This window comes from Hippopotamus amphibius, chromosome 6 (assembly GCF_030028045.1).
Source record: "Hippopotamus amphibius kiboko isolate mHipAmp2 chromosome 6, mHipAmp2.hap2, whole genome shotgun sequence".
NCBI classification, from domain to species: Eukaryota; Metazoa; Chordata; class Mammalia; order Artiodactyla; family Hippopotamidae; genus Hippopotamus; species Hippopotamus amphibius.
The window spans coordinates 128,294,532-128,320,489 of record NC_080191.1 but is presented as its reverse complement, the minus strand read 5'-3'; the positions used below and the strand labels follow the sequence as shown (position 1 = coordinate 128,320,489).

Sequence of the window (25,958 nt, the reverse complement as noted above, 5' to 3'; positions counted from 1 at the left end):
ACTTCTGAGTTCTCTATTCTATTCCATTGATCTTCCTTTCTGTTTTTGTGCCAGTACCATACTGTCTTGATCATATGCTATTTCTTTTGATGTGTGATCCATTGCTGGAAAGACAGTACAAAGGCACTTGAGTGGCAGTTTTAGCATGAGATTTACAGGTATTAATGGAGGTATAAACAAAAGAATAGTGATTTCTTTAAGTGCTTGGGGGTGTGGATATGTATTTTTTAAATGGGTAATTAGTATTTCATTATAATTTATATTTGAAAAAAAGCCAAAAATTTAACATGTAAACTTAGGAAAGGAAACCTTAGCAAAGTCATACTTAATGAGGTTATGGAAAAACTGATTTTTAAAGGAATGAGTGGTAGTTGAGCATATAGGGATAAGAAGTAGAATTTTTTAATCTCTCCACAAGCTGCTCTCTTCCAAACCCCCCAGTAACATAACCTAGCATCGTAATAAGCAGGCTAGAGGTACCTTATCTTCCCTTCTTTGTCTTCAGACATGGGAAAGAATCCAGTTAAAGGAGTAAGATACCAATCTCACTTACACCACACACTTTTTCTGAATATTTAGACAGGTCACTTATTCTCCCAGTGCAAAATTAAATAACACCTATTTCATTCACAGACACACACACACACCTATCCACCGACCGACCCACCTACCCTAGCATAGTGACTAGAAACTCAGTACTCTAGTTCTCTTTCTCCAAAAGAGTTAATTTTCTTTTATGTCAAGTCTAATCTTTCCACAAATATTCTCTGTTCCATTTCAAGGCAACGCATTGATTCAGTTTTCTCATACTGTTCTCTTTCTGCTTTCGTTTTCCACCAGATTTCTTGATAAAATTCTCTGTATTTTCACCTTTACTCTTTCATGTTTTATCCTCTTTTCTCTGTATTTTTGCCTTTACAGTTTCAGATTTCATTCTCTCTTTAGTCCACAGTAAGTCTGGTTTTTGCTCCTACCCTCCACAGAAACTCTTTATGAAGGCCTTCAAAGACTTCATTGTTGCCATGTCCAGTGAGTTCCCTTTTTCTTTTCCTCTGCCCTGACTTTGTTTCCCTTTTATTACTTTTCTTATGTGTTATATTGTAAATCATCTTTAATCCTTTTGGTGAAGAGAGGGAATAAACATAAATTACAAATTAGAAAATTGATCTTGTATTAGTTCTTGAAACTTTGATATTCTTTGGTCCCCCACCCAGGATTTTGTTTGCTATCCCACTATTTTTTGAAAATTTGTAACGAGGTCTCCATTAGTCATCTAGATTCAAGAATTGAAAGTTCACCACATTTGTTTTATTTTTTTCTTTGCTGAAAATATTTTAAATCATCCGAGACAGCATGTTTTATCTCCCAGTAGAAGCATAAGCTTTGCTCTTTAAATATTACTCTCTGTAGGCTCTTCCCCAACCTGATTTTCTCAGTGTATTTGTTCTCCTTAGAAAATGTTATTCATTCCTATAGCTTCATGTACTGTCTGCTGATAACTTTGAAGTCCATATCTACACTTGCATCATAGGCCAGTATTTAAATTTTTATAGTACATTTCTCCAGTCAGATATTCTATGGTGACCAAAAATTTTAAATGTCTAAAATAATAATACTCATTATCTCTTTCTCATCTTTATGCCTGCTTTCCCTTTTTTTAAACTTCTCTGTGTCTTTATCACGCAGCTCTTGTAGTAGTTATTTTAAGTATCAGAGTTTTCTTTTGTCTTCTCCCTTTTCTTCATGTCCCACATTTAATTAGTTCTCAGGTCCCATTCAGTCCCTGTCTCTTACACTGGTCCTTTCCATTCTGTTCTTACTTTTTCCATCTGTTCTTACTTTTTCCATTCTGGTTTAGGTCTTCATTGTTTTTCATCATTTTTCACCTAATAGCTTCCCAGCTATGTCTCTTTAGTGTCTTCTCTCTCTTTGTAATCATTTTCTTTTTCCTGCTCAGAATCTCCCAGATTTGTTGTTTTCATGAGTTAAAACAAAACAAAACAAAAAACCCTCAAGTTTTTAAAACTGATCATGTTGTCAAGGAGGTCAGGGACCAGGTCTTATTTTTCTCTTTAGCTGTACCACCTTTCTGGTTGATACCTGGCAAATAGTAGGCCTATAATAAATGAATGGATGGATACTGTGCTTGAATCTTTACCTACATTCATGAAAATATTGCTTACTGTTCTTTTACTGTTTAGTTTTGATATTATGAAGTCACCAACTGGAAGCATTAAAGATCCTTTTTGTAAAATATTAAATTAAGAAAAACTTAATTACTATTTAAAAAAATCTTGGTTGCTTTTTCCTTCTAAAAATGAAGTAGCTACTCACTGCTAGGCCCAGGCAAAATTTATATAATGTATTATTATTGTATATATGTCAGTTTCCCTGGCAATAAAATAACTAGTATTGTTATTATCATTATGTTGTTTTAGTTTAGACTACATGGAACTTGTTTTTATGCAATTTTAGTAGTTTGATTTGTGACACTACTGCCAAGACAGTACATTTTATAATAATCTAGAAATATTGAACCTGACACTGACCTACTTATTACTAAAATATTTCTAACTTTCTTTTAGGACCAGTTTGGACAGCATATAAAATCAGATGTGCACTTGAATTTTTATGTTTATTACGGTCCTGATCGTGTTAGAGACCCGGCCTTGCTTTCAAAACAGGATATTGTTTTGACTACATACAATATTTTAACTCATGACTATGGAGTAAGTATGTTGATACTCAGAGATTTTCAGAAGTTGAACTTAAGAAATTGTTTCAGGCTTATAAAGTGTTCTAAAATTCAGGCTTTATATTCTTCCCTAATATATAGGAAGTAAATAGGAAATTTTTTTAAATAAAATATTTTATTAAAATTAATTTCACCTGTATCGTGTTGCTCTTTAAAGAGTGGCTACTGGAAAATTTAATACGACGTATGTGGCTTGCACAACATTCCTATTGGATAGTGCTGCTCTAGATCCTTTTTTCAGAAGCATTCACATGCATATATATCCACATAATTTTGTATATAATTTCAGGAATTGGTGGGAGTGCCCTGAATCTCACCTGCGGGCTCTAGCCCCAAATTAAGGATCTCTGAATCAGGAGTTTCATGGGTTTCTTCAGGTGTGGCATTTACCACACTATCACTGCATAGATGGGGAGATTCAAGCATCAGACTGTCCTCCCAGCCCAACAGCTGAGCCCAGGGACCCCGTCCTCTGGAGTATGGGGCTGCCTGTCTCTCGTGTACTGGTATGGAGGGCTGGCACTGGGGGTCACCTCTTGAAGGGTGTTGCTGCATCTCTGCCTTTCTAGTCCCCCCCAAGAGGAAATTGTTTTTTAATACTTTTCCAAAAAAAAAAGTTCAATTTCCTTTAGATAATAATTTAGAAATATTTTATATTTAGAACACTTAAATTTTTAAATTTGAATTGTAATTAAGTATATAGCAATTTTTAAATGAATTCTTACTTTTTCTAACATTATGGAATATTATTTTCTGTCACAGTGATTTGATAATTGTTTATCTCAATTTAAAAATAAGCTTTTTTGTATCTGAAATTTGTATTTCCTAGTTCATTTAGAATTCTTAATTATTTACCTATAATTCTAGTTGTTAAGTTAAAGTGTTTTCCAAGATACTTTATTGTAAAAATTTAGTCTTCAGGTAAGAACATTAACTTTTACATAAAAGAAAGCAGTTATGTTACATTCAAATAATTCTTATAAACGATAATTTTTATATCATCATATGTTTGAATCTGAGGCAGAATAGCTCAGTGTCTTGAACCAAGGTCTCAGCAGAGAGCTCAATTACCTGGGTTTGGATGCTAGCTCTGCACTTCCTAGCTGTGGTACCTACTTTGAGCAACATATGTCACAACTTGGTGCTTCAATTTTCTCATCTGTAAAATAGAAGTAATAATACTTAATAAGTTTGTGAGCATTCAATAATTTAATATATATAGTGCTTAAAGCAGTACCTACCACATAGTAAGTGATGATATTAAAGAAGAACTCATATTACTTATCAAATTACCTAAAGTATTATTTTACTTTCCTGTGTTTTTAATTCATATGAAACATTTATTTTAGACTAAATCCGATAGTCCATTACATAGCATAAGGTGGCTAAGAGTAATCCTGGATGAAGGACATGCCATACGAAATCCAAATGCTCAGCAGACAAAAGCTGTACTTGATTTAGAGGCAGAAAGAAGATGGGTATTGACAGGTAATGATATATTTTATATATATACATAATATACTTAAAAAATTAATTCCCAAATATGAATGCTTAAGTAAGTTATGAGGTAATTTTGTAAACTTCAAGTGGGTGTAAAGTCTCCCCCCAGAATCAATTATAGAAATCATTTAATAAAACATTTTGACTTTTTTTATTTTTTACCATAACTGCTCATGATAAAGCAACATTTGAATTATAGTTCCTTTATGAAACAGTCACTAGACTTATTTTTGAACTTTGGAACTGTAGCCCCTTTAATCCTCCAGTGAGAATCTTGATTTCTCTACTTCCCATCTTGGAGCTTGTTTGCTACTCATGAACCTGTGTTGGAAGATGAGGACAAGAATATAAACTCAAATTAGTTTTTTTCTTCTTGCTAGTGCTACTGATTTAAAAATCAAATAAGCAAATGTTTTCTTTTTTTTTTAATAAATTTATTTATTTATTATTTATTTATTCATTGGCTGTGTTGGCTCTTCGTTGCTGCACATGGGCTTTCTCTAGTTGTGGCGAGTGGGGGCTACTCTTCGTTGCGGTGTGCAGGCTTCTCATTGAGGTGGCTTCTCTTGTTATGGAGCACAGGCACTAGGCGCACGGGCTTCAGTAGTTGCGGCACTCTGGCTAAATAGTTGAGGCTCGTGGGCTCTAGAGCGCAGGCTCAGTACTTGTGGCACATAGGCTTAGTTGCTCTGCGGCATGTGGGATCTTCCTGGCCCAGAAATCGAACCCGTGTCCCCTGCATTGGCAGGTGGATTCTTAACCACTGCACCACCAAGGAAGTCCCGAGCAAATGTTCTTCTTAATCAGGAGAAAGTTGAGTTTACAGAATCTGTGGTCTTTTTGTTAGTATGGTAAGTGAGAGCTAAAAATTAGAGCCAAACTGTATTTTGAGACTGTGTAAATGTTTAAGAAAGGATTTTAGTCACAGCTTATTTTAATAGTTAGTGGGTGTGCTTCAAAGGAAGTGCCCATTTTCAAGTGTTGCCTTCGTTAATTGGGAAGGTGGATATTTTAATTGTGTACTCTGGCTGTAGAGTTATAACAGTTTTCTGTTCTTTTTAGGCACTCCAATTCAGAATTCTTTAAAGGACTTGTGGTCTCTTCTTTCCTTTTTAAAACTTAAACCATTTCTTGATAGAGAATGGTGGCATAGAACAATACAGCGTCCTGTCACAATGGGAGATGAAGGAGGACTTAGGTAAGTAATTTCATGACAACCGATTAATATTAGCTACAAATAATTGTTAGCAGCTTGAACCGGTTGCCACTTTCATTACTATTTTAATCTGACTGTTGGCTTTTCTCTCCAAAAAGTGTTTACAGTAGCTTAATGCCTTAGATTGTTAAAATCTAATGATTCTTGTTTGGGGAGATAAAAATGTCTAACTACCACTTCCATCCTTTCCTCTGATTTTGGTCAAAACTGTGAAGGAAGGCAAAGCTATATGGTGTTTGTGTATTGCTCTTACCCTCAAAACTACCATTAATAAATTAAGCAGTGACAGGGAAAACAGTATATACTCAGAAAATCCAATATGCACTAAATTTTCATAGCTTATCTTATATAGCTTTGTATAGTGATAACTGAACGATGTGATAACAGTGACATTAACAAGAGTTTTACAAGCGAGAAAGTTGTTTCTGGTGGAGATAGACAAAAGTTGAGAACATAAATATCAACTTGGTGATAGGCATTTTGCGAGGTTCTAGGCTAATGTGGTTCAGATTTTTTGCCTTAGAGCAGTGGTTTTCAGAGGGTTTAGGATTCATTAGCATTTTGTGAAATCATTAAGGTGGCAACTCGCATTATAGCTGTTCATTGAAGAAAATTTAGAAGATTTAGGAAAATAGCAGAGTGCATCACTAATCAGTAAGTATTTTGTGAAATGTTTGTTTCTGTTATATGTGTGTATTGTTTGTGTATATGTTTGTTGGATGGAGTAAAATGTGTTTCTTACTGTGGGTTATAGTGGAAAAGGTTCAGAAGCCACTAACCTAGTTTGCAATAGTGTCTACTTAATTCCTCAGAATCAACTATTTAAATTCTAATTTAAGAAATTGTATTTATATTTCAGTGTTAGGAAAAAAATCTTAATGAGTTGTTTCCTTTTTTTTTTCTGGTATTGAGAAAAGAGATTATAAAGGTTGTAGAATCTAGATGGCATTTATCCCTCTTCTGAATTGTCACGTCATGTTTTTATTTTTATTTTTGGCACTTATTACTTTATAAAAAATACTTATTTTATGTACCTTGATTTTTATATTACTGGGTAAACTTTTAGAAGATAAGATTTTACTCATATTTATGTATTTATGACATTTAGTATAATACCTTGCGCTTTATAGGTGCTTATTAAGAATTTGCGTGTCAAACAGTGGGTGGTATAGTGGACAGAATTGAGACGTTAAAAGGGTTAGTGTTAGAAAACTGGGAAGAAGAGCTTAAGAAAAATAAGAACAGGATAGAAGACTAAACTGTGTCAGGTACTGAATTGAGGGCAAATTTAAATGTATTTTGTTGCTTTGATTTTTCTCTTTGTAGAATATGTCTGTCGTTATCAGATTGGATAAAACCCCAAATAAGAGTTTTTTTAAAAAAATCTTTGCTAAGGTTATAAAACAGTAATAGATTAAAATATTTTTTGTTCTCATTGAATCAACTTATATAGGAATAAAAAGTTATATAATTATTTGTTTTATTTTGACTAGGCGTTTACAGTCCCTAATTAAAAATATTACACTTAGAAGAACAAAGACGAGCAAAATTAAAGGAAAACCTGTTTTGGAGTTACCAGAACGTAAAGTATTTATTCAGCACATTACACTTTCAGATGAAGAGAGAAAGATTTATCAGTCTGTGAAAAATGAAGGCAGAGCTACTATTGGAAGGTATGGAGAAGGTCATTTTAGAAATTAGTTTTTATTTTCTTTGTTAACTAATTGAATAGCATTTTTTAGGTATGTTAGCAATAAAGTCTTATGTACACTGAAGTATAATTTGTTTTTTTAACTATTTAAACTACTTTTTACAAATTAATAGTTGAAGTGAGTGAAATAATATTATAATTCACCAGGTAAGTAATTCCTTAAGTTAGGAAAAAAGTTTACATGAAATGGCAAGTTTTGAATTGCTAATCAGAAGACCTTGCTTGCTTCTCTTCCTGATTCTGTGTCATGGGAGAAGATTAAAAACATTGAGAGAAGGATATATACAGAGAGAATAAACCTATTAAGGACTAAAACTTGGGGGAATGTTCCACATTTAAGACATAGGAGAATAAAGAAGAGCCACTGGAGGAGATTCTGTCAAGGGGAGATGTATGAAGAAAGTAGAGAAAACTTGCAGAATCCCAGTAAAGATCGTAATCAAGAAAGAGGGATATGGTCAGTAGTGTCATACAGTGCAGAGACTTAGTAAAGGCTAATTATTGGCTTGGCCAAAACTTCCGTTTGTTTTTTTTCCATGTGATGGCTCTAGTAGCGCTTAGTTGTCTTTAACTTCATTTGAAATAGTTTTGTTGGATTGTATTGTGACAGCTGTCCTATCAGAGTGCATTAAAAAAAAAAAAAACTTACCAAAATTGGTGAATTTTTGTGTAGCCATTTTAATATTGAAGATGGAAGGAAAAAACCCACCATTTTTGGCATATTATGCTTTATTATTTAAAGAAAGGTAAGAATGCAACTGAAATGCCAAAAATTTATGCAGTGTATGAAGAAGGTGCTGTGACTGATTGAATGTGTCAAAAGGGGTTTGCGAAGTTTTGTGCTGGAGATTTCTCGCTGGACGATGCTCTACGGTCAGGTAGACCAGTTGAAGTTGATAACGATCAAATCGAGACATTAATTGAGAATAGTCAGTGTTTTACCACGTGGGAAATAGCCGACATACTCAAAATATCCAAATCAGGCATTGAAAACATTTGCACCAGCTTGGTTACGTTAATCATTTTGATGTTTGGGTTCCACATAAGGTAAGTGAAAAAACCTTTTTTTTTTTTTTTTTCGGATTTTTTTTTTATACATCTTTATAATTGCTTTAAAACGTGTTAATTTCTGCTATACAACTATGTGAATCAGCTATATGTATAATATGAAAAAACCTTCTTGACCATATTTCCACATGCGATTATCTACTTAAACGTAACGAAAATGTTCTGTTTTAAAAAAAAAATTGTGATGGGCAATGAAAAGTGGGTACTATACAATAATGTGGAATGGAAGAGATTGTGACGCAGGTGAAATGAACCACCACCAACCACACCAAAAGCCAGTCTTCATCCAGAGAAGGTGATGTTGTGTATATGGTGGGATTGGAAGGGATTCCTCTATTAGAGCTCCTTCTGGAAACCAAATAATTAATTTGAACAAGTACTGCTCCCAGTTAGGCAAACTGAAAGCAACACTCGACGAAGAGCATCTGGAATTAGTCAACAGAAAATTCATAATCTTCCATCAGGGTAAAAGAAAGACCGCATGTTTCTTTGATGACCAAGCTGTTACAGCTTGGCTTGGAAGTTCTGATTCAGCTGCCATATTCACCAGACATTGCACCTTCGGATTTCCATTTATTTTGGTCTTTACAAAATTCTCTTAATGGAAAGAATTTCAATTCCCTGGAAGACTGTAAAAGGCACCTGGAACAGGTCTTTGCTCAAAAACATAAAAAGTTTGGGGAAGATGGAATTATGAAGTTGCCTGAAAAATGGTAGAAGGTAGTGTAACAAAAGGGTGAATACACTGTTCAAGAAAGTTCTTGTTGAAAATGAAAAATGTGTTTTTTATTTTTTACTGGAAAACTGAAGGAACTTTTTGGCCAATCCAATAATTTGGTGATTCAGAAGTTACTGGTGTAAACGCCCAGGATAGTTTCACTAGAATAATGAGATACGTAGCCAAATTGTAGGAGTAAAGAGATTGCAAAGAAATAGCAGCTATAGGGGTAGACCATTTTTCATGAAGTTTGCCTTTGAAAGGAAGAAAAAAGTAAAAAAGACTGGTAGATAGGATCAGTAGTTGGCTGATGGATCAATTTTTTGATGGTTTTATTTGTGTAGCTGCTTTGAAAGGAAGAGCACATGGACGAGACTACAGATAAAAAAGAGAATAGAACAAATTGATGGAGAAAAATAAAAGCCTAGTATGGCAGTAACTAATATCAAGAGTACAGTCAGTGAACTATGAGACAGGGGTATTTACAGGGTAAGGTAGTGGGAAGTTGAGGAAGGTAGACTGGATTTGCAGCCGTCATAAAAAGAAAGTAAGGTTTTTAGAGTGGTAGGCTCCGCGTGGTATTGGATATGTGTAAAAAGTTAAATCAATATGACTTTCCAACCACACATGGAAATCTGGAAATAGGAGCTGATGAAGTGTAGGTTAAAGGTAAGAAGAAGATGAGAAATTCTAGTCTAAGCAAGAGCATGTTTGATGTGAATGTGTGTTAGGAACCAGAGTGAGTACGAGACAAGTGAAGGCAGAATAGAGAATATAGGGGAGTCTTCAAAACATTGGAACTTCAGTGAGGTACAAAGCAGGCTTAATAGAAATTAGAAATATTGAGAAAGATTGTTCTAAGCAAGTGATTTCAGAGTTCAAAATCTTGTGTTGATTGAAATTTCCTTCATATTCATTTCTTTCAACCAAAATTTATTAAGTGCCTGTGTGGCAGGCACTGTTGTATGCATTGGGGTAGAGCAGAATAAAGCAGACAAAAATCTCTACCCTCAAGGAGTTTATATTTCATTGGGAGGTAACAGATGATTAAAAAATTAAGTTTAATGGAAAGAAAGTAAAGCAGAAAAAAGATATGGGAACGCTAAAGCTATTTTTATAGGGTGTTCAGGGAAGATGATTTCAGTGAGAAGGTGATATGTGGGAAAAGATTTAAAGGAGATTGGATTTGGGGGGGGGCATTTCTGGCAGAGGGGAAAAGCAAGTGTAAAGGCCCTGAGTTAGGCCCATATCTGGGGAACTTGAGCAACAAAGAGGCTAGTGTGGCTGAATAATATGAACAAGGTGGAAAATAGTGATGATGTCAGAGAGCTATTGGAGTAGGGATGGATGATAATCATGTAAGGCATTGTGGCGTATTTCAAGAACTTTGGCTTTTACTATTTATGAGACTGGAGAACCTTTGAAGGGTTTTGAACCACGAGAGTGACTTAATTTTACTTATATTTTTAAAAGATCACTGGCTGCTGTGTTAAGACTTACATTGCAGGAATAAAGCATAAATAGGGAGAACAGTGGCAATAAAGTAAGAGAGGGTGGTGTTTTTTTTTTTACTACAGTGGTAGTGATGAAGGGGGTGAGAAATGCCTGGATTCTGTTATATTTTGAAGATAGAGCCAACAGAACTTGCTGATTGATATAGTGTGGGGTGTGAGAGAGAGGAGTGAGAGACAACTGCAAGGTTTTTCACATGAGTGACTAGAAGGATGGAATTGCTATTTGGAGAATAGGTCTGTGGGAGGAGCAGATTTTTTTCAGGCAAGATGAGAAACTCAGCTTTGGACACATTGATTGTGTGATGCCTGTGCAATTTCCTAGTGGAAATGTTGCATATCAGGTGGATATGAGATTAAAGTTCTGGGAATGCTCCTGGTTTGATATAAACTTGCAAGTCACCCGTTTGTAAATGGTAATTAAAGCCAGGAGACTGGATAAGATCACCAAGTGAGTGAGTGAAGTCAGAAAAGAGTTTTAACAAGACAGGAGTAGCTGGTGAGGTAGGAGGAGGCTTCTACTTCAATATCTGGCACTCAAAAGAAATTTATTAAGCTGAAATACTGATTTTTCAGCCTAAGACATGATGCCAGGGAATATACTGTTGGTAAATGTTATTTTGTTTGAGTTGAAGAAGAATAACTTTATTGAAACTGTGTTTTCAGAAAAAAAAATGTTATTTTAAAAATATCTTAATAGGTAGTACATTTACTAACATTTATTGAGCACTTACTAGGTGTTATGCATTCATCTAAGTGCTTTATGTGTATTAATTCACAACAGTCCTATTAAGTCAGTGCAGGGATTACCTACATTTTACAGATGAAGGATCTGAGGCACAGAGCAGTTACATGACTTACACTGTGTCATACAGCTAATGAATGACAGAGGCAGTGTTTAAATTCAGGCAGTTTGATTCTAGAATTTGCAAGTTTAATCTTTTATATTGCCTATTCCTTGCATTCTTGAATACCGAGAAGCTTTGTTGCCATAATACTACCCTTACTAATAATCTCAGCAGATACATAGCACTTACCATAGTCCAGCACTATTTTAAATGCTTTGCATGTATTAACTTTTTTAATACAGTAGTCCTATGAGGTATATATTATGCCACTGTTAGAGCTGAGGAAGCTCAAGACACAGGTTGAGAAACCTGCCCAAGGTTTCACCGTTAAATTGACAGCCAGGTTTTGAATTCAGACAGTCTAGGTCTAGAGTCTGTCCTCTTAACCACTAGGCTATATTTCTCCTGTTGCCTTTAAGCATACTTAAATATCAGATTGCCTTGGTATATGATTTTTGGATCACCCATTCTTCCTTTAGAACCTGTATTGTCTTTGTTCTACTCTATTTTATATTGAATATTTCTGTGGAAAACTTTGATTTTATTTTATTCTTTTCTTTAAAGTCCAGCAATTTCACCAGGACCTCTCTCTGTTGATTTTTTTTCTGGAACATGTGATACCATTTAAATCTGTAGATTCCAGGCTTCCCTGCCTGCTTTCTCCTTTTGGGAAAGTTTTCTTAAGTATTGTTTTCTATTGCATTATTTTCTCTATGTGTATGTTGGATAGTCTTTCTTTTTCCATAGGTATCATTTTATTCTAACCCTTTACATCTTTCTGTTTAATTTTGCTTTTCTCAGTCCTGTTTCTCACATTCTTTGCTATGTTTTTATCAGTGGCTAGTCTCTTTATGCTGGCTTCCCTGTGGCTTTCTCTGATAGCTCACCTTTCTGCTTCACACTCTAACTGTACCAGCTCATCTTTGATCTCTATTTTGTTTTGCCATACCTTGTCAAAGTTTTGTCTCTGCTTTAAGCTATTGGTGTTTTTTTAGGAGGAACTGTTTTATTGAGTGCTGTTAAATTGTGGCAGTATTCTTGGTCATAACTTTTATGCACTCTATGGCAACATTTTTCTGGTGAGTTTTCTTTTCACTGCCATTTGTTCTCTTCCTTGCTCTTTGCTGATTATTACTCATATATGAATATCTTGAATTCTTTCTGGATTAGCTATTTGCAAGAGATTCACATGAAGGGATAGGGGTCATAGCTATATCCTTGACTAGCAGGAAATATATCCCTATTTAATTATAACTCAGGGTTACATGTGAGTTCTTTTGGATTTTACTTGTGCTCATCTAGAAACAATAAATGTTGGAGAGGGTGTGGAGAGAAGGGAACTCTCCTGCACTGTTGGTGGGAATGTAAGTTGATACAATCACTATGGAAAACAGTTTGGAGGTTCCTTAAAAAACTAAAAATAGAACTACCATAAAACAGAGATCAGAAACTTTGGGATTCCTTACAATATGGAATACTGTGGTTATAGTCTTTTATGAAAACACAGTAGGTCCATGTGTTTCCTTATTCAGCTTGCCTTCCCTCCATCCTGATATAAACTTGTCTAGGGACATTCAAGCCATGAGCCATGCACCCTGTTTTTGTTTCTGCATGTAAGAGGTGGTGATTTTCTCCTTAGGGCATGCTGTCTGTTTTTAAGAATTGTGCTCTGGTAGGTCTGCTTGAGAGCTGCAGTCATATCTCTCAGTATCTTCCTGTTTGACTTTTATTGCATCTGGCCGCCATTTCTCATATACTTTGCTTATTGTTACAAATCTCTCCTGGTTTCATTCAAGATAGAGTTTACTTTTCTGTTTTCTGTTCCTGTTTTGAAGTGATTTCTAGGGAAGAAGAGAGTAATGCCATTTTTTTTGCACTGCATTAGAATAAGAAATATTGTTTTGAGGCCTTCATAATATTTAACATTTTTACCTCTAGGTATTTTAATGAAGGGACTGTCCTTGCACACTATGCAGATGTCCTGGGTCTTTTGCTTAGATTGCGGCAGATTTGTTGTCATACTCACCTTCTTACAAACGCAGTGTCTTCCAGTGGTCCCTCAGGTAGGTAAATGTGATTGGTTTACACATATTGATTAGAAATTATTTATATCAGAATGAGAAATTTTTCATATGGCCCAAATAAATTTAGTTTATATGTCAGATGGACATTGATTTTAGTATAGAACTCAACTAGAAATATACACAAGAATCTCTTAACAATGAAATGGAATATTAATGAGGTTTTCCAGGATTTCCAGTGATAGTCTTAGAAGAAAGGTTCAAATTGGATCAGCCTTTTATTCTATGATAGTAGCCGCAGATTGTGTTAGATAATGATGTTTCTGTGTAAGGTATGTTATGTGGAGCTTCTGAATTTTTCTTGAAATTTCAAATTTAAATCATGTTTTTTGCCTGTGATAAAAAATAAAAAGACTAAACACTACCCAAGCAAAAGTTTTCTGTATATAAGGAAGATTAAGATTGTCTAGTCATGTTACAAGTCTTGCACTGAAATTAAATTTTCAGCCTTATCTCTAGGAAATGATACACCTGAAGAACTACGAAGGAAGTTAATAAGGAAGATGAAGTTAATTCTGAGCTCAGGTTCTGATGAAGAATGTGCAATTTGCTTGGATTCTTTAACAGTTCCTGTCATAACACATTGTGCACACGTCTTTTGTAAACCCTGCATTTGCCAGGTTATTCAGAATGAGCAGGTTAGTTTTATGCTGAGTACAAATTTGGTGTTAGATGGCATGGTGTTCCAGTGTTGAGGGTAATGAAAACCCAAGTCCAACTGAGACTATAAAGAGTTTTGCACTTGGATTTACTAGTGTACCTTTTATAGTTAATTTTATCAGTGTTTTAATAAGACACATTTCATATAATTAAATTCTTTTAATATAAAAAGATATTTTTGGAGGTATATTTCACAGTCAGTATTTTAGTTCTGCTAACTCTTTAGATCATCTCTAAGAAAATAGATTGATAATGTGAGACACAAAGGTAATTTAAAGTTTTCTAATAAAACAGATGAAGTTAATTCTTAGAATGCATTTTTATTTGTCCAGTATGTCTAAAATATAAAAATTATTAATGAGATACCTTACATGATTTTTTAAAACTTAAGTGTTCAAAATTCAGTGGTATTGTGTACACTTACAACACATCTCAATTTGTCTTTGCTGCATATCAACAGCTTAATTGCCATACACGGCTATTGGCTGCTATAGCTAGGTAGGTCAAGATTCATGTGAAGTGGAATAATCCTTTAAACAGAACTTCTGAGGTATAATTTTTTAAAACATTTTTATTGAGATATAATATACATATATGTGAAAATGCATGTCATGATTGTATAGCTCAGTGAATTATGAAGTAAGCAAATCCATATAACTACTACCCAGATCTTCCTGTTTTCCCACCCAATCATTACCTCCTCTCTAAAGGTAACTCTACTATACTGACTTCTAACATTGTTTTAGTTTCAGAATCTTTTTTCTTTTTCTTTTTTTTGGCATTTATTTATATTATTTTTGGCTGCGTTGGGTCTTAGTTGTGGCATGCAGGATCCTCTGCTGTGGCACGTGGGCTCTTTGTTGTGGTGTACGGGCTTCTCTCTAGTTGTGGCCCACGTGCTCAGTAGTTGTGGTGCACAGCATATGGGATCTTAGTTCCCCGCCAGGGATTGAACCTGCATCCCCTGAATTGAAAGGTGGATTCTTAGCCACTGAACCACCAGAGAAGTCCCAGAATCTTTTTTTATTGTAATGCTATTTGGTATGTAGTTATTTTAGAGATAATCTTACTAGTATGCCTGGTACAAAATGGACACAACAGATAATTGCTTTGAATGAACCTGATAGGACTTAACAGATCTGGAGTGGCTTTATAGGCTTTTAAGAAGGAAATTATTTTTTTGTCTTCTGAAGAATAGTTTTTAATTAGTATGTTATATTGTAATTAGGTTCAAGAAACTGTTATTCATGGTTTCTTTACTTGTCTGAAATTAGCATAATATTTACTGTTTCAGGCTCTTGCTGCTAGTCAAGATCACCTACTTTTGCTCTCATTTTTACCCATCCCACTTACTACTTTAGAACATTATATCTGCCTGGAGTTCAGCATGTACATATTTATCTCAAATGGATGAATCTAATAAAAAGCTTAATAAAATGCTGACTGTTAGGGATATAGGATTTACCATGCTTTTTAAAATTTTTAGGCAAATTTATATTTCTTTTCCTTTGTTAAGTGTCACTCATACTTTTTTCTTTCTTATATAGCCACATGCTAAATGCCCTTTATGCAGAAATGATATACATGGGGACAATTTATTAGAATGTCCTCCAGAAGAATTGGCATGTGACACTGAGAAAAAGTCTAATATGGAATGGACATCCAGTTCGAAGGTAAATATACATGTGCAAATGTTTGAGTGTTTTACATTTATATAAAGAAATACCATATTTAGAAATAATAATTCTGTTTTTAATCCTGTCATTTGAGTATTATACTCTGTTGGTGGTTACTGGCTTTTTGTTTATTTTTGGTGGTGAATTTGAGAGGAGAGAGAAGGGGTTCAGATTATAATAGTATTTTTTGATCTCAGTTTTTTTAAAAATTAGTGGTCTTTTATATTTGCATTTTAGGGAGGTAATGTGGCAGGACCTTTCTCTTCCAATTCAAAATGGAATCTAATGGGTGTCCTAATTTTTTTCAGATTAATGCTCTAATGCATGCATTGATTGATTTAAGAAAGAAGAACCCCAACATAAAAAGTTTAGTTGTTTCTCAGTTTACAACATTTCTATCTTTAATAGAAACACCACTCAGGTAAGTTCAACAGTGTTTTTCACTTGGAGTGAAAGGATTTTATATAAATGTTTTAATTTGGATAGCAAAAAATCATTATTTATGTTTTACCAGTTTTATTCATTTCATCTATCTAAAATAAGTAACAATAAAGAATATTCCTGAGAACTTAGAATTTTAAAGATTAAGTCCTGAGTTTATAGGAAAAAAGTTGCCTGCAGAGCCTGACATATTAAGTAGATGATTAGTAGATATTTGTCTGAAGAAATGAGTGAAAAAATTGGTTGAATGAAACGATTACAATTACTTAACATGTTTTTATAGTGTAGTAAGTGTTACTTGTGTCTTTTGTCCCCTCCATTAGAGCCTCTGGATTTGTGTTTACTCGTTTGGATGGTTCCATGGCCCAAAAGAAAAGAGTTGAATCAATTCAGTGTTTTCAAAACACTGAAGCAGGATCTCCAACTATAATGCTTCTATCCTTAAAAGCAGGTGGAGTTGGTTTGAATCTTTCTGCAGCTTCTCGAGTATTTTTAATGGATCCAGTAAGTAGTTTTGTAGACTTTTTGGTATGTTACTACTTCTTTAAAAAAATAAAAACAAAAAACTATTTGGTAAATACCTTTATAGTTGTAACTGATTTTGAAAATTCTTAGGCAAACTTTAGAAATAGATAATAACTTAGTAAAAATGTTTTGAGGGCTTTCTCTTAAGCACCTTACATATATCAACTGGAATTCTCACAACATCTTTATGAGATAAATCTTGTTACTATCCCTATTTTACAGGTGAGGAAACTGAAACATAGAGAAATGAATGAAGTAGCTTACCCTATCACACAGCTAGTAATATACAAATCAGGATCAGAGTCTGTGTTTATAAGTATTGTGCTGTGCTTTTCTATTGCTCTTCTATATACAGGATAAGTTTCTATTAACTCTAATGCTTTAGGGAAGTGTTTTTATTGATTCGGCCCATGAATAATGAGATCCTACTTTGTGTCAGGGAATCTTACTGGCACAGGGAATCTGGCTATAAACAAGATGGACAAAGTAGCCACCATCATGGTGCTAGTAGTCTCAAGCTTTAATGTGCATGAGAAAGGAAATGCAGTTTGACCTCTGTCCTCAGATTTAGGCGTTCTTGGGTGAAACCCAGGAAACTGCATTTTTATATAGACCGTAGGTGATTTAGGTGCAGGTGGTCCAGCATCACAGTTTTAGAAACAGACACCATTAATGGAATGTTTTGGGTAAATTTTAGTGTCTAATACAGTGCAATCTCTGTGTGCAATACAGGCCTAGGGGTAGAGTGGGAGTTAAAATTCACTCTGAACTTGACTCATCAAACTGTGTGACTTAGAGTTGCATCCACATAGGAGCACTTTTTTCTGATTACACAAAGGGGGTTTTTGGACTGCAGGCACTCTGAACTAATTCAGTTTCTAATTTGCACTGGGTACTGTTTGGGCTAGAGGGAACCCTATGCTATTTCTGTGCATTCACAGATTTAAGGTTTGTGGTTTTAGCTTGCTGCCTGAAACTCAGAAAATTCATAACATAAAGAAATTTTACTAAGATACAAATTTTGAGTTATTCTGATTAAGCTGTCTAGTTGAAGCATGTGCCTGTTACCAAGGCTCTTTTTCCTCACCTGAGGGTAACCTTTACAGTAATATTACAACCAGAGCCATACTTAGGGTTTTATACACAGGTTTCACATTAATGCCATCCCCCATACACAGGTCTCACGTTAATGCCATGGGGATGGCAGTGGTCTGTTGTATTTTCTTGGCCTTAGCTCTGTGGATGAAGTTTTACATCTTTGCTAGAGTTTTAATATTATGGTTATTATAAAAAATATACATTGTGACTGCAGATTAAGTTACATGTTAGCTAACTTGATGATAATTCTAGAAGCTGATTTTTGGAATAGATTCCCAAATTATTTTTTTCTTTGGTTGTAATCTTGGTACTTGATAAGGAAGATGTTAATACCAAATACAGTAATTTAATTAGTATTGTAAAGTTGACCAGAGACTAATAGTTATACTTTTAGAAAACTTACAGAATGTTTTAGCAATTTCATAGTAAGTTGATTGTTTTTCATTGAACATTTCAAGTTTTCAGATATTGTTTCTAACTTTAAAACAAAAACCAGGTCCTAGAAAAATAAGATTCAGTTAAAAAAAATTGCTCATGAAAATCTTTTACCTCTTTATCAACTATTACATAAAAGTTAAGATGTATTTTTGTTTCATTATAAGCTTTTGATAAAGTTAATTGCTTCCTTCATCACTGTAGATGAGAATGGGAGCTATCAGTTTTATTATACATCTAGTCATACTTGATGTATACTGCCATCTCATCATGAGTTTCCTAGATAAAATATAGACAGCAGAAAGGGACATTTTATCTGGGCTCTTAGTATAATGATTTCAAAAGGTGTCCATTTGAAAAATAGAAAATATTCACAGACTATGACTGTCAGTTTTTGAAAATCTTAAGGTAAATAAGTCCTTTAAATCTAACTTTTATACCAAAAAACAATCCCTAAATCAAATTATAGCAAGTTAATAGTAAAGTCTCCTTTTCTCTAGATCTCAGGGGAACTTTAAAAAGAAGAAAATGACTGCCTAAGTATAAGTTGCACCATAAATTTGTCATCCACTTATGCATTTATGATTTTATTTCTATTTTCAGTTGGTACTTTGCTGTATAAATGTTCCTTTTCTCCAAAACACCCTGTTTTCAGCTTCAAGAATCATCCCATAGTTTAGTTTAAAATTTAATGATCCCTACCCTGACAATTCATGGTATTATTTCAAAACCACTTGATGCCTATCTTTCTAGACTGAAGAGCTCTACCTCTTTTTTGCTTATTCTTCCCTTTTCAGTACTTCATTGTTTTATTTTTCACCTTAAGACAGTCTCCATGATAATGCCTGTGTTAATTAGCTAATGTTACTTTTTTAGTTCAGTTTTGAAATCAAACTGATTTTAAGTATAGATACTGAAAATTGTATTGCAGAGTCTTAAATAAATTTTAGGACTTTTGATTACTCCTGAAATCTTTTTTTTTGTGCTTTTACATAATGAAAGGAGGAAAATGAAAGAAAAAGAACTAAAGACCAGCAGAAAGCAAGAAAACTTTTTCATAAATGGACTCTATTACCTATCTTTTCTGATGTAAATTAAGTCATTTAAGGGAGTGTATAAACTTCCTCTGTTAAGCAGACACAGTTTGAGTTTAAAATGGGTTTTGGGGGAGGGGGGGAACTGGAAAGATATTATTTGATTAATCAGCAGTCATTTATGGTGTATACTTTCTATGTATCAGGCCCTGTATTAGATACTAGAAGCAGTGGAGTGAAATGACAGGGGAGAGGATACCTGCCTATCATAGTAGTGATTTGGGGAGGCATTTGGGGTGTGTGGATTTTTTTGTTCCCAGAGCATTTATAATGTCATTATCTGAATTCATTCAGAAAGATTTCAGTCAGTAAAAGGTGAATGAATAATACTGCAACAAAAGGACTTGCAGAACACTCACAGATCAGGGTGGTAATTATGCAACTCGTTCTCATTAGGCCTGGAATCCAGCTGCTGAAGATCAGTGCTTTGACAGATGCCATAGACTTGGCCAGAAGCAAGAAGTTATTATCACAAAAGTGAGTTTTTAAAACATCTATTTTAAAATTAAGTTGATAAGTTTTTAAGAATTATACAAATAATACATGAATATATTATTGTAAAAGATTGAAATAGAGTTATGCAGAGCAAACTGTGAAGGTCATCTTTATTCTGCTCTTTAGAAGGAAGCTACTATTTAATCAGTAGTTTAAAATATGGTATTCAAAGTTTCTTTCGCTGTTTACATACATTATACTTAGGTATATGTGTAAATTTGAAAAAAAATTTATTTTAAGATAAATAGGATCATACTTTATTATTTTGCAATATGTGTTTTTTCCCCCTTAACAGTAAGTATATGTTGGAGACTACCATGTAAGAATATATAGATCAAACTTATTCTTTTTTTTCTATCATGGTAGATATATAACATATAGTTATATCTGATTTATGTAACCAGTCCAATTTTTGCTAATAAAAACACTCCTGTAACGAGCATTATATTATATACATCTTTGTGTATATATACAAGTACAGTGTTTCTTCAGGATAGGTTAAGAAACCTAGAATTCTGGATTTAGAATCTTATTAGATAACTGTCAAGTTGTTTTCAAAATAGGCTTTATGATATATAAGAATGATGTAAATTTATGCTTATGAGATGGTCAAAAGGTACCCTTCTAATATTCATTTACCTAAGACCTTTAGCCATATTTCACATATCTCTTGTTCTTTAATTTTTTTTCTGTGAATTGCTTGCTTATATCTTTTGCCCAGTTTTCATAAAGGACAAATACAGTTTTATAGTATAAGCTTCTTTATAAATTCTGATTTTAAATGTTATGAATATTGGAAATTTTTATTCCAGGCTCTTGCTTATCTTTAAACTTTATGTGCTTTTTGTCATGAAAAAGTTTAAAAATTTTTATGATTTAAAACGTCAGCCTTTTTCTTTATATCTTACGGATTTTGAGGTCTTGCTTAGAACAGAAGGCTTTATCTTCAAATTTAAAAAATGAATCTCCTGTAAATTATGTAAACTGGGAGTAGTGTTTTAAAAAAATATGAATAAAAATTGCCATACTGAAAATTTGGAGGAAAAAAAAAAGAATCTCCTATACTTCTGATTCTTTTGAACTACTTTACCTTTTATTTATGATTCATGATATGGATATAACTTTAGTCTTTTCAAATGAAGACTCATTTGCTCCATTACCATTTTTTGGAAAAGTCCATCCTTTCTTTCTACTGATTTGAAATGTCACTTTATCATAAACTAATTCATATATATTACATGGGTCTCTTTCTGGACTCTGTTCTGTTCCATTGATCTCTTTTCCTGTTCCCAGGACAATATCACTTTAATAATTACTTTGCTTTATCACTCTGCATTTATTTAGGTCTTTTATGTATTTCAGTAACGTTTTATAACAGCTTGTTATTACAGTAAAAACTGGGACGTCTTGTACAGTGTTGAATAGTAGTAATGGTAGTAATCATTCTTGACTTGTTCCTATCTTTGTTGAAAATACTTTTATTGTTTTTACATTTAGTATGTTGTTTTTAGTAAGTTTCTAGTAGATGTCCTTAATAAGGTTGAGGACATTTATTTCTGGGTTAATGAGGATTTTTTTTTAAATCAAGGTTTTTATCAGGAATAAATGTTGAATTTTCTCAAAGGCTTCTTTAGAATCTATAAAGATGACCACTTTTTTTCTCTTTAATTTCTAATGTTATAAATTATACCAGATGAAGGCTTATTCTTTCATTTCTGCAAAAAACTTATTTGGCTTTTTAAATATGCTACATTTATTTTGCTAACATTCCAGCTACAGAGTTGCCTGTAAAGTTTGCTTTTTTTGTGTGCTGCTCTTATCTTGATGATGGAGTTATAATATGTAACTTAGGTCCTTACAGTTGTATTCTTTATATAGGAAAACTATATTGAGTGATAAGGAAAAATGAAAATGGTGCTCATCTCTAGCTATCATATCATGTTCTAAATATTCTCACTGTATATTGAGAAAAAAGGGGAAATGAAACAGTTTCTAATAGATTATTATTGACCATTTTTGAAAGCAACATAATACTGTAAGAAAGAAGATTCCTTTATAGTAGAGCATCATTTTCATCGTCTCAATTTTTTTTATTAAAGAATTTAAGTACCATGACCTAAAAAGTACTTAACCAATTTAACTTTGTTTTTCTTTTTAAAGTTCATTGTGAAGGATTCTGTTGAAGAAAATATGCTGAAAATACAAAACACAAAGAGAGAACTTGCAGCTGGAGCCTTTGGAACTAAGAAAACAGATGCTAGTGAAATGAAACAAGCTAAAATTAATGAAATCAGAACTTTAATTGATTTATAATTTGTGGGATTTTGGTAAGGTCAGTTTAATCAGATATATACAGAAGTTTTGGAAATGAGAAAAATACAGTTTTAGATATGAGATCTAGAATATGTCTTCTAAAAGGGCCATATCATTTTATATTAGTGAAGAAGTATTACTGATACATAATCTCCTTCTATAGATGAACCTATTTTTAATGATATTTCAAATAGCAATAAGTTCTGTTATATACTGTGGCCTGAAATAATTTTTCAAGAAAAAAAATTACTTTTATTCAACTTTTCATAGTATCTATGCTGAGTATTTTCATATATCTTCCAAGTACTCAGCTTTTTCATATTTCAAATAAGGTCAAACCTTTTATACTTTTGACCAAATAGTTATTTTCTATGTTGGACCCATTTGGTTATTCACCAGAGCCTCCCATTTGTGATGCTGTGGAATAACAGTCCTTGTAAACGATTCATATGTGCACAGACTATACAAGAGATTGATTTTATTGGACCTTCAAAAACTACATTTGCATTCCAGAACCTTAAATGAGAGACCAAAGTCCAGGTTAGCAAGTTACTTGGGGTTTTTTGTTTGTTTGGTTTTGTTCTTGTGTGTGTGTTTTTTTTGTTTGGTTTTTTGTTTGTTTGGTTTTGTTTGTTTTTACAGTTTTATTGAGATAAAAGCCACATGAGTGACTTGCAGATTTTATGTTCATGAAGAAAATTAGGGGTTGTGTTAGAGTACTATTTTCTCCATTTTAGTCAGGTGGTACCATTCTTTTTGTTTAAATGTAACTTGATGTGTTAGTGTGTAAATACAGTCTGGGGGTGAGAAGCAACCAGTTCTGCCCAATTTGATTTGAATATTTAAATTATGGAATTGCTGAATAGATATTTCTATATATAGATAATTTTTATTTATGTAGCTTTTAAAAAAATAACTATAAATTTTTATAATTCAGAAGACTACTGTATGTGAGAGGCATGATATCTGGATGGAAGTTGGGCTGGATGACCTCCAAAATTGTTTCAGCTTTTAAAGACATCTTAATCCCTGAATGGAAAATTTTCTTTGTTATTGTGTTTAGAATCAGAATTTGATTTTGGAACATCAGTAGATTCACTCTTACATCTATCTGTATAGTTAGTCATCTTTTGCCTACGTTTTTGTTAATAATCAAACTCACGGTAGTTGCCACGGAATTCTGGGTGACTCTTTTAGTCACATTTAAAACAAACTGTAAATTTATTAATCAGGTTAGGTAGTCAATGGTGTTTTTTCCTTAAGGGAAACTTTTTTTTTTATAATCCAAAGAAATTAGTTACTATAATAGGAGAAGCTTCATGTTTGATGATACAAATTTAAGAACACCTTATATTTTACTTACAGTGTTGGAAGTGACTTGACTGAAAGGTAAGAGATTGGAGGCAGCATTGTATTCTAGGGCACACATCTTAGATTTAGCACATACCTTATCAACAGCTAAATCCTTCCTTCTCTGTGCCCTGTCCTTTGCTCCAAAGGAACAGTGGGTTAGACAGCAAGAATCTTCCCAGTCCCTTTTCTCTTCGGCAGCTGGTGAGGTAGAAGGCTGATGAAAAGGACCAACAGACCTTTATGCAGGGATGAGAGTGGAATAATAACTTGAGGTTTGTCCACTAGTGTAAGGAGCAGTAGGGAAGTTCCTTACCTTATAGGACTAGCATTAAACAAAAAATCAGGCTGATCCGGATCTCATAAAATACGATATGTGGGTTCTCTATATACCAATACTCCGGTGAGATTAAGTATAAAAAGTTTGCAGCAAAAAACAACAGAATCTACTCTTGCTTACAAAGGCAAAGCCTTGCATACTCACTGTAAAGGTGAAGACTTTGCTTGCTTCTTTACCCAAATGTTCACAGACTTGTGTTTTTAAACACATTCATAATGATAAATTTGGCAGTTCATTTAAAAAATATCCTTCTGGTTTTGTATAGTTCCATTAAGTGGTGTTAAATAAAAAACAACAAATTCATCCTAAGAACATATATAAACTACTGGAATGAAAAGTTCACATTATGTTTATGCTGTTAAATCTTTTTCATTACTATGTAGAGTAATAGCTTTAGAAATATCTTGAAAATATTGTATTCCCACTTGTGGTTCAAACTGGATTTTGTTTTAAGTTTAAAACTAATAAAAGTTTGAAAAATCATTAGCTTCCTCAGTGCCATAATTTTAATGAGAACTTTTTATTTAAAGAACATTTAATCTATAATCTCACACTTCTATTAAGATGTCTATATTATATAATTGTTTTTTATTGATAGTACATAAAAAGTACTATGAATAGCTGAGAATAATTGACTGATACTCCTACCCCTTTTTAATTTTACTAAATTTCACTTTAACTGGTTGACTTTCTTGTTTAGCAGTCAGTGTATAGGGGCTTCCCTGGTGGTGCAGTGGTTAAGAATTCACCTACCAATGCAGGGGACACAGGTTCGAGCCCTGATCCGGGAAGATCCCACATGCGACGGAGCAAATAAGCCTGTGAGCCACAACTACTGAGCCCACAAACTGCAACTACTGAAGCCTGCGCACCTAGAGCCCATGCTCGGCAACAAGAGAATCCACCGCAATAAGAAGCCTGTGCACCGCAATGAAGAGTAGCCCCTGCTCTCCGCAACTATAGAAAGCCCATGTGCAGCAATGAAGACCCAATGCAGCCAATAAATAAAATAAATTAAAAAAAAAAATCAGTGTATATATTTTTTAATTTTATGTTAAATGTCTGGATCATCTTAAACATTGGTTTTGATTATTTTTATTTCCCCATTTGCCATAAAAAGGGGCTGTGATAATAGCTTTGTATAGTGGTATACTAGATAACACTCTGGATTATAGACTTTGCCCTAATTACAGCTCCAGGATTGGAAATAATCAAGAAAATAATCATCCTATGTTTAAAACTAGTGAGTACCAATAAGATTATACTCAGGCGGTGCACGTTTTCTGTTGGGGGATAGCAAAGGCATTCATTGGTGTATTTTTTTTTTTAATTTTATTTATTATTTTTTGGGGGGTACTCCAAGTTCAATCATCTGTTTTTATACACATATCCCCATATTCATTCCCTCCCTCCCTTGACTCCCCCCCCACCCACCCTCGAGTCCCCCCGACCCTCCCCGTCCCAGTCCTCTAAGGCATCTTCCATCCTCAAGTTGAACTCCCTTTGTTATACAACAACTTCCCACTGGCTATTTTACAGTTGGTAGTATATATATGTCTGTGCTACTCTCTCGCTTCGTCTCAGCTTCCCCTTCACCCCCTGCCCCCTCCCAAACCTCGAGTTCTCCAGTCCATTCTCTGCACCTGCGTCCTTGTTCTTGTCACTGAGTTCATCAGTACTATTTTTAGATTCCGTATATGTGAGTTAGCATACAATATTTGTCTTTCTCTTTCTGACTTACTTCACTCTGCATTGGCGTATTTCTTATTCATTTTATTCATATGCTTGCCAAGTTCTGTTCATTAGTATTTGGAAGGAAGATTCATTAAAAACATGAGGACAAATGATATTTTTGGCTTATTTATAAGAATTCAGATGCTAACCTTAAGTTTTCAGCTATATTAATGTTAAAATATTTGCAAAAGGTGAAATACAGCTTTCCTTCATTTAATTCACCAATAAGTATGTAGTAACCTTCCTTAGAAGCTCTACATTCTGGAATTTGGTACCTCATTTTTATGTTACTTCTGAATAAAAAGACCCCAAAATACTGATAGCTGTAATGGTTTGAATGCTTCCCTGCAGTAATGTCTACTTCAAAGGGGAAACTCTGTTGATTAGAA

At 33.7% G+C, this 25,958-nt stretch overlaps 1 protein-coding gene across 7 annotated transcripts in view; it reads left to right on the top strand.

Moving 5' to 3' along the window:
• Positions 1-24,831, top strand: part of HLTF (helicase like transcription factor) — a 58,634-nt gene extending 33,803 nt beyond the window's left edge. For 2 of the 7 annotated variants that reach the window (XM_057738724.1, XM_057738723.1), the window contains exons 15-25: positions 2,586-2,729; positions 4,105-4,243; positions 5,318-5,453; positions 6,965-7,144; positions 13,266-13,390; positions 13,868-14,046; positions 15,616-15,741; positions 16,053-16,165; positions 16,509-16,689; positions 19,734-19,814; positions 21,993-24,489. In XM_057738724.1, the coding sequence (XP_057594707.1) occupies positions 2,586-2,729; positions 4,105-4,243; positions 5,318-5,453; positions 6,965-7,144; positions 13,266-13,390; positions 13,868-14,046; positions 15,616-15,741; positions 16,053-16,165; positions 16,509-16,689; positions 19,734-19,814; positions 21,993-22,145 (1,557 nt within the window). In that variant the 3' untranslated portion in view covers positions 22,146-24,489. Of the gene's footprint in view, positions 1-2,585; positions 2,730-4,104; positions 4,244-5,317; positions 5,454-6,964; positions 7,145-13,265; positions 13,391-13,855; positions 14,047-15,615; positions 15,742-16,052; positions 16,166-16,508; positions 16,690-19,733; positions 19,815-21,992; positions 24,492-24,535 lie in introns of those variants that run through there. The other 5 variants (XR_009054291.1, XM_057738721.1, XM_057738719.1 and 2 more) reach the window with 5 other exon arrangements.
• Positions 24,832-25,958: the final 1,127 nt, after the last annotated feature.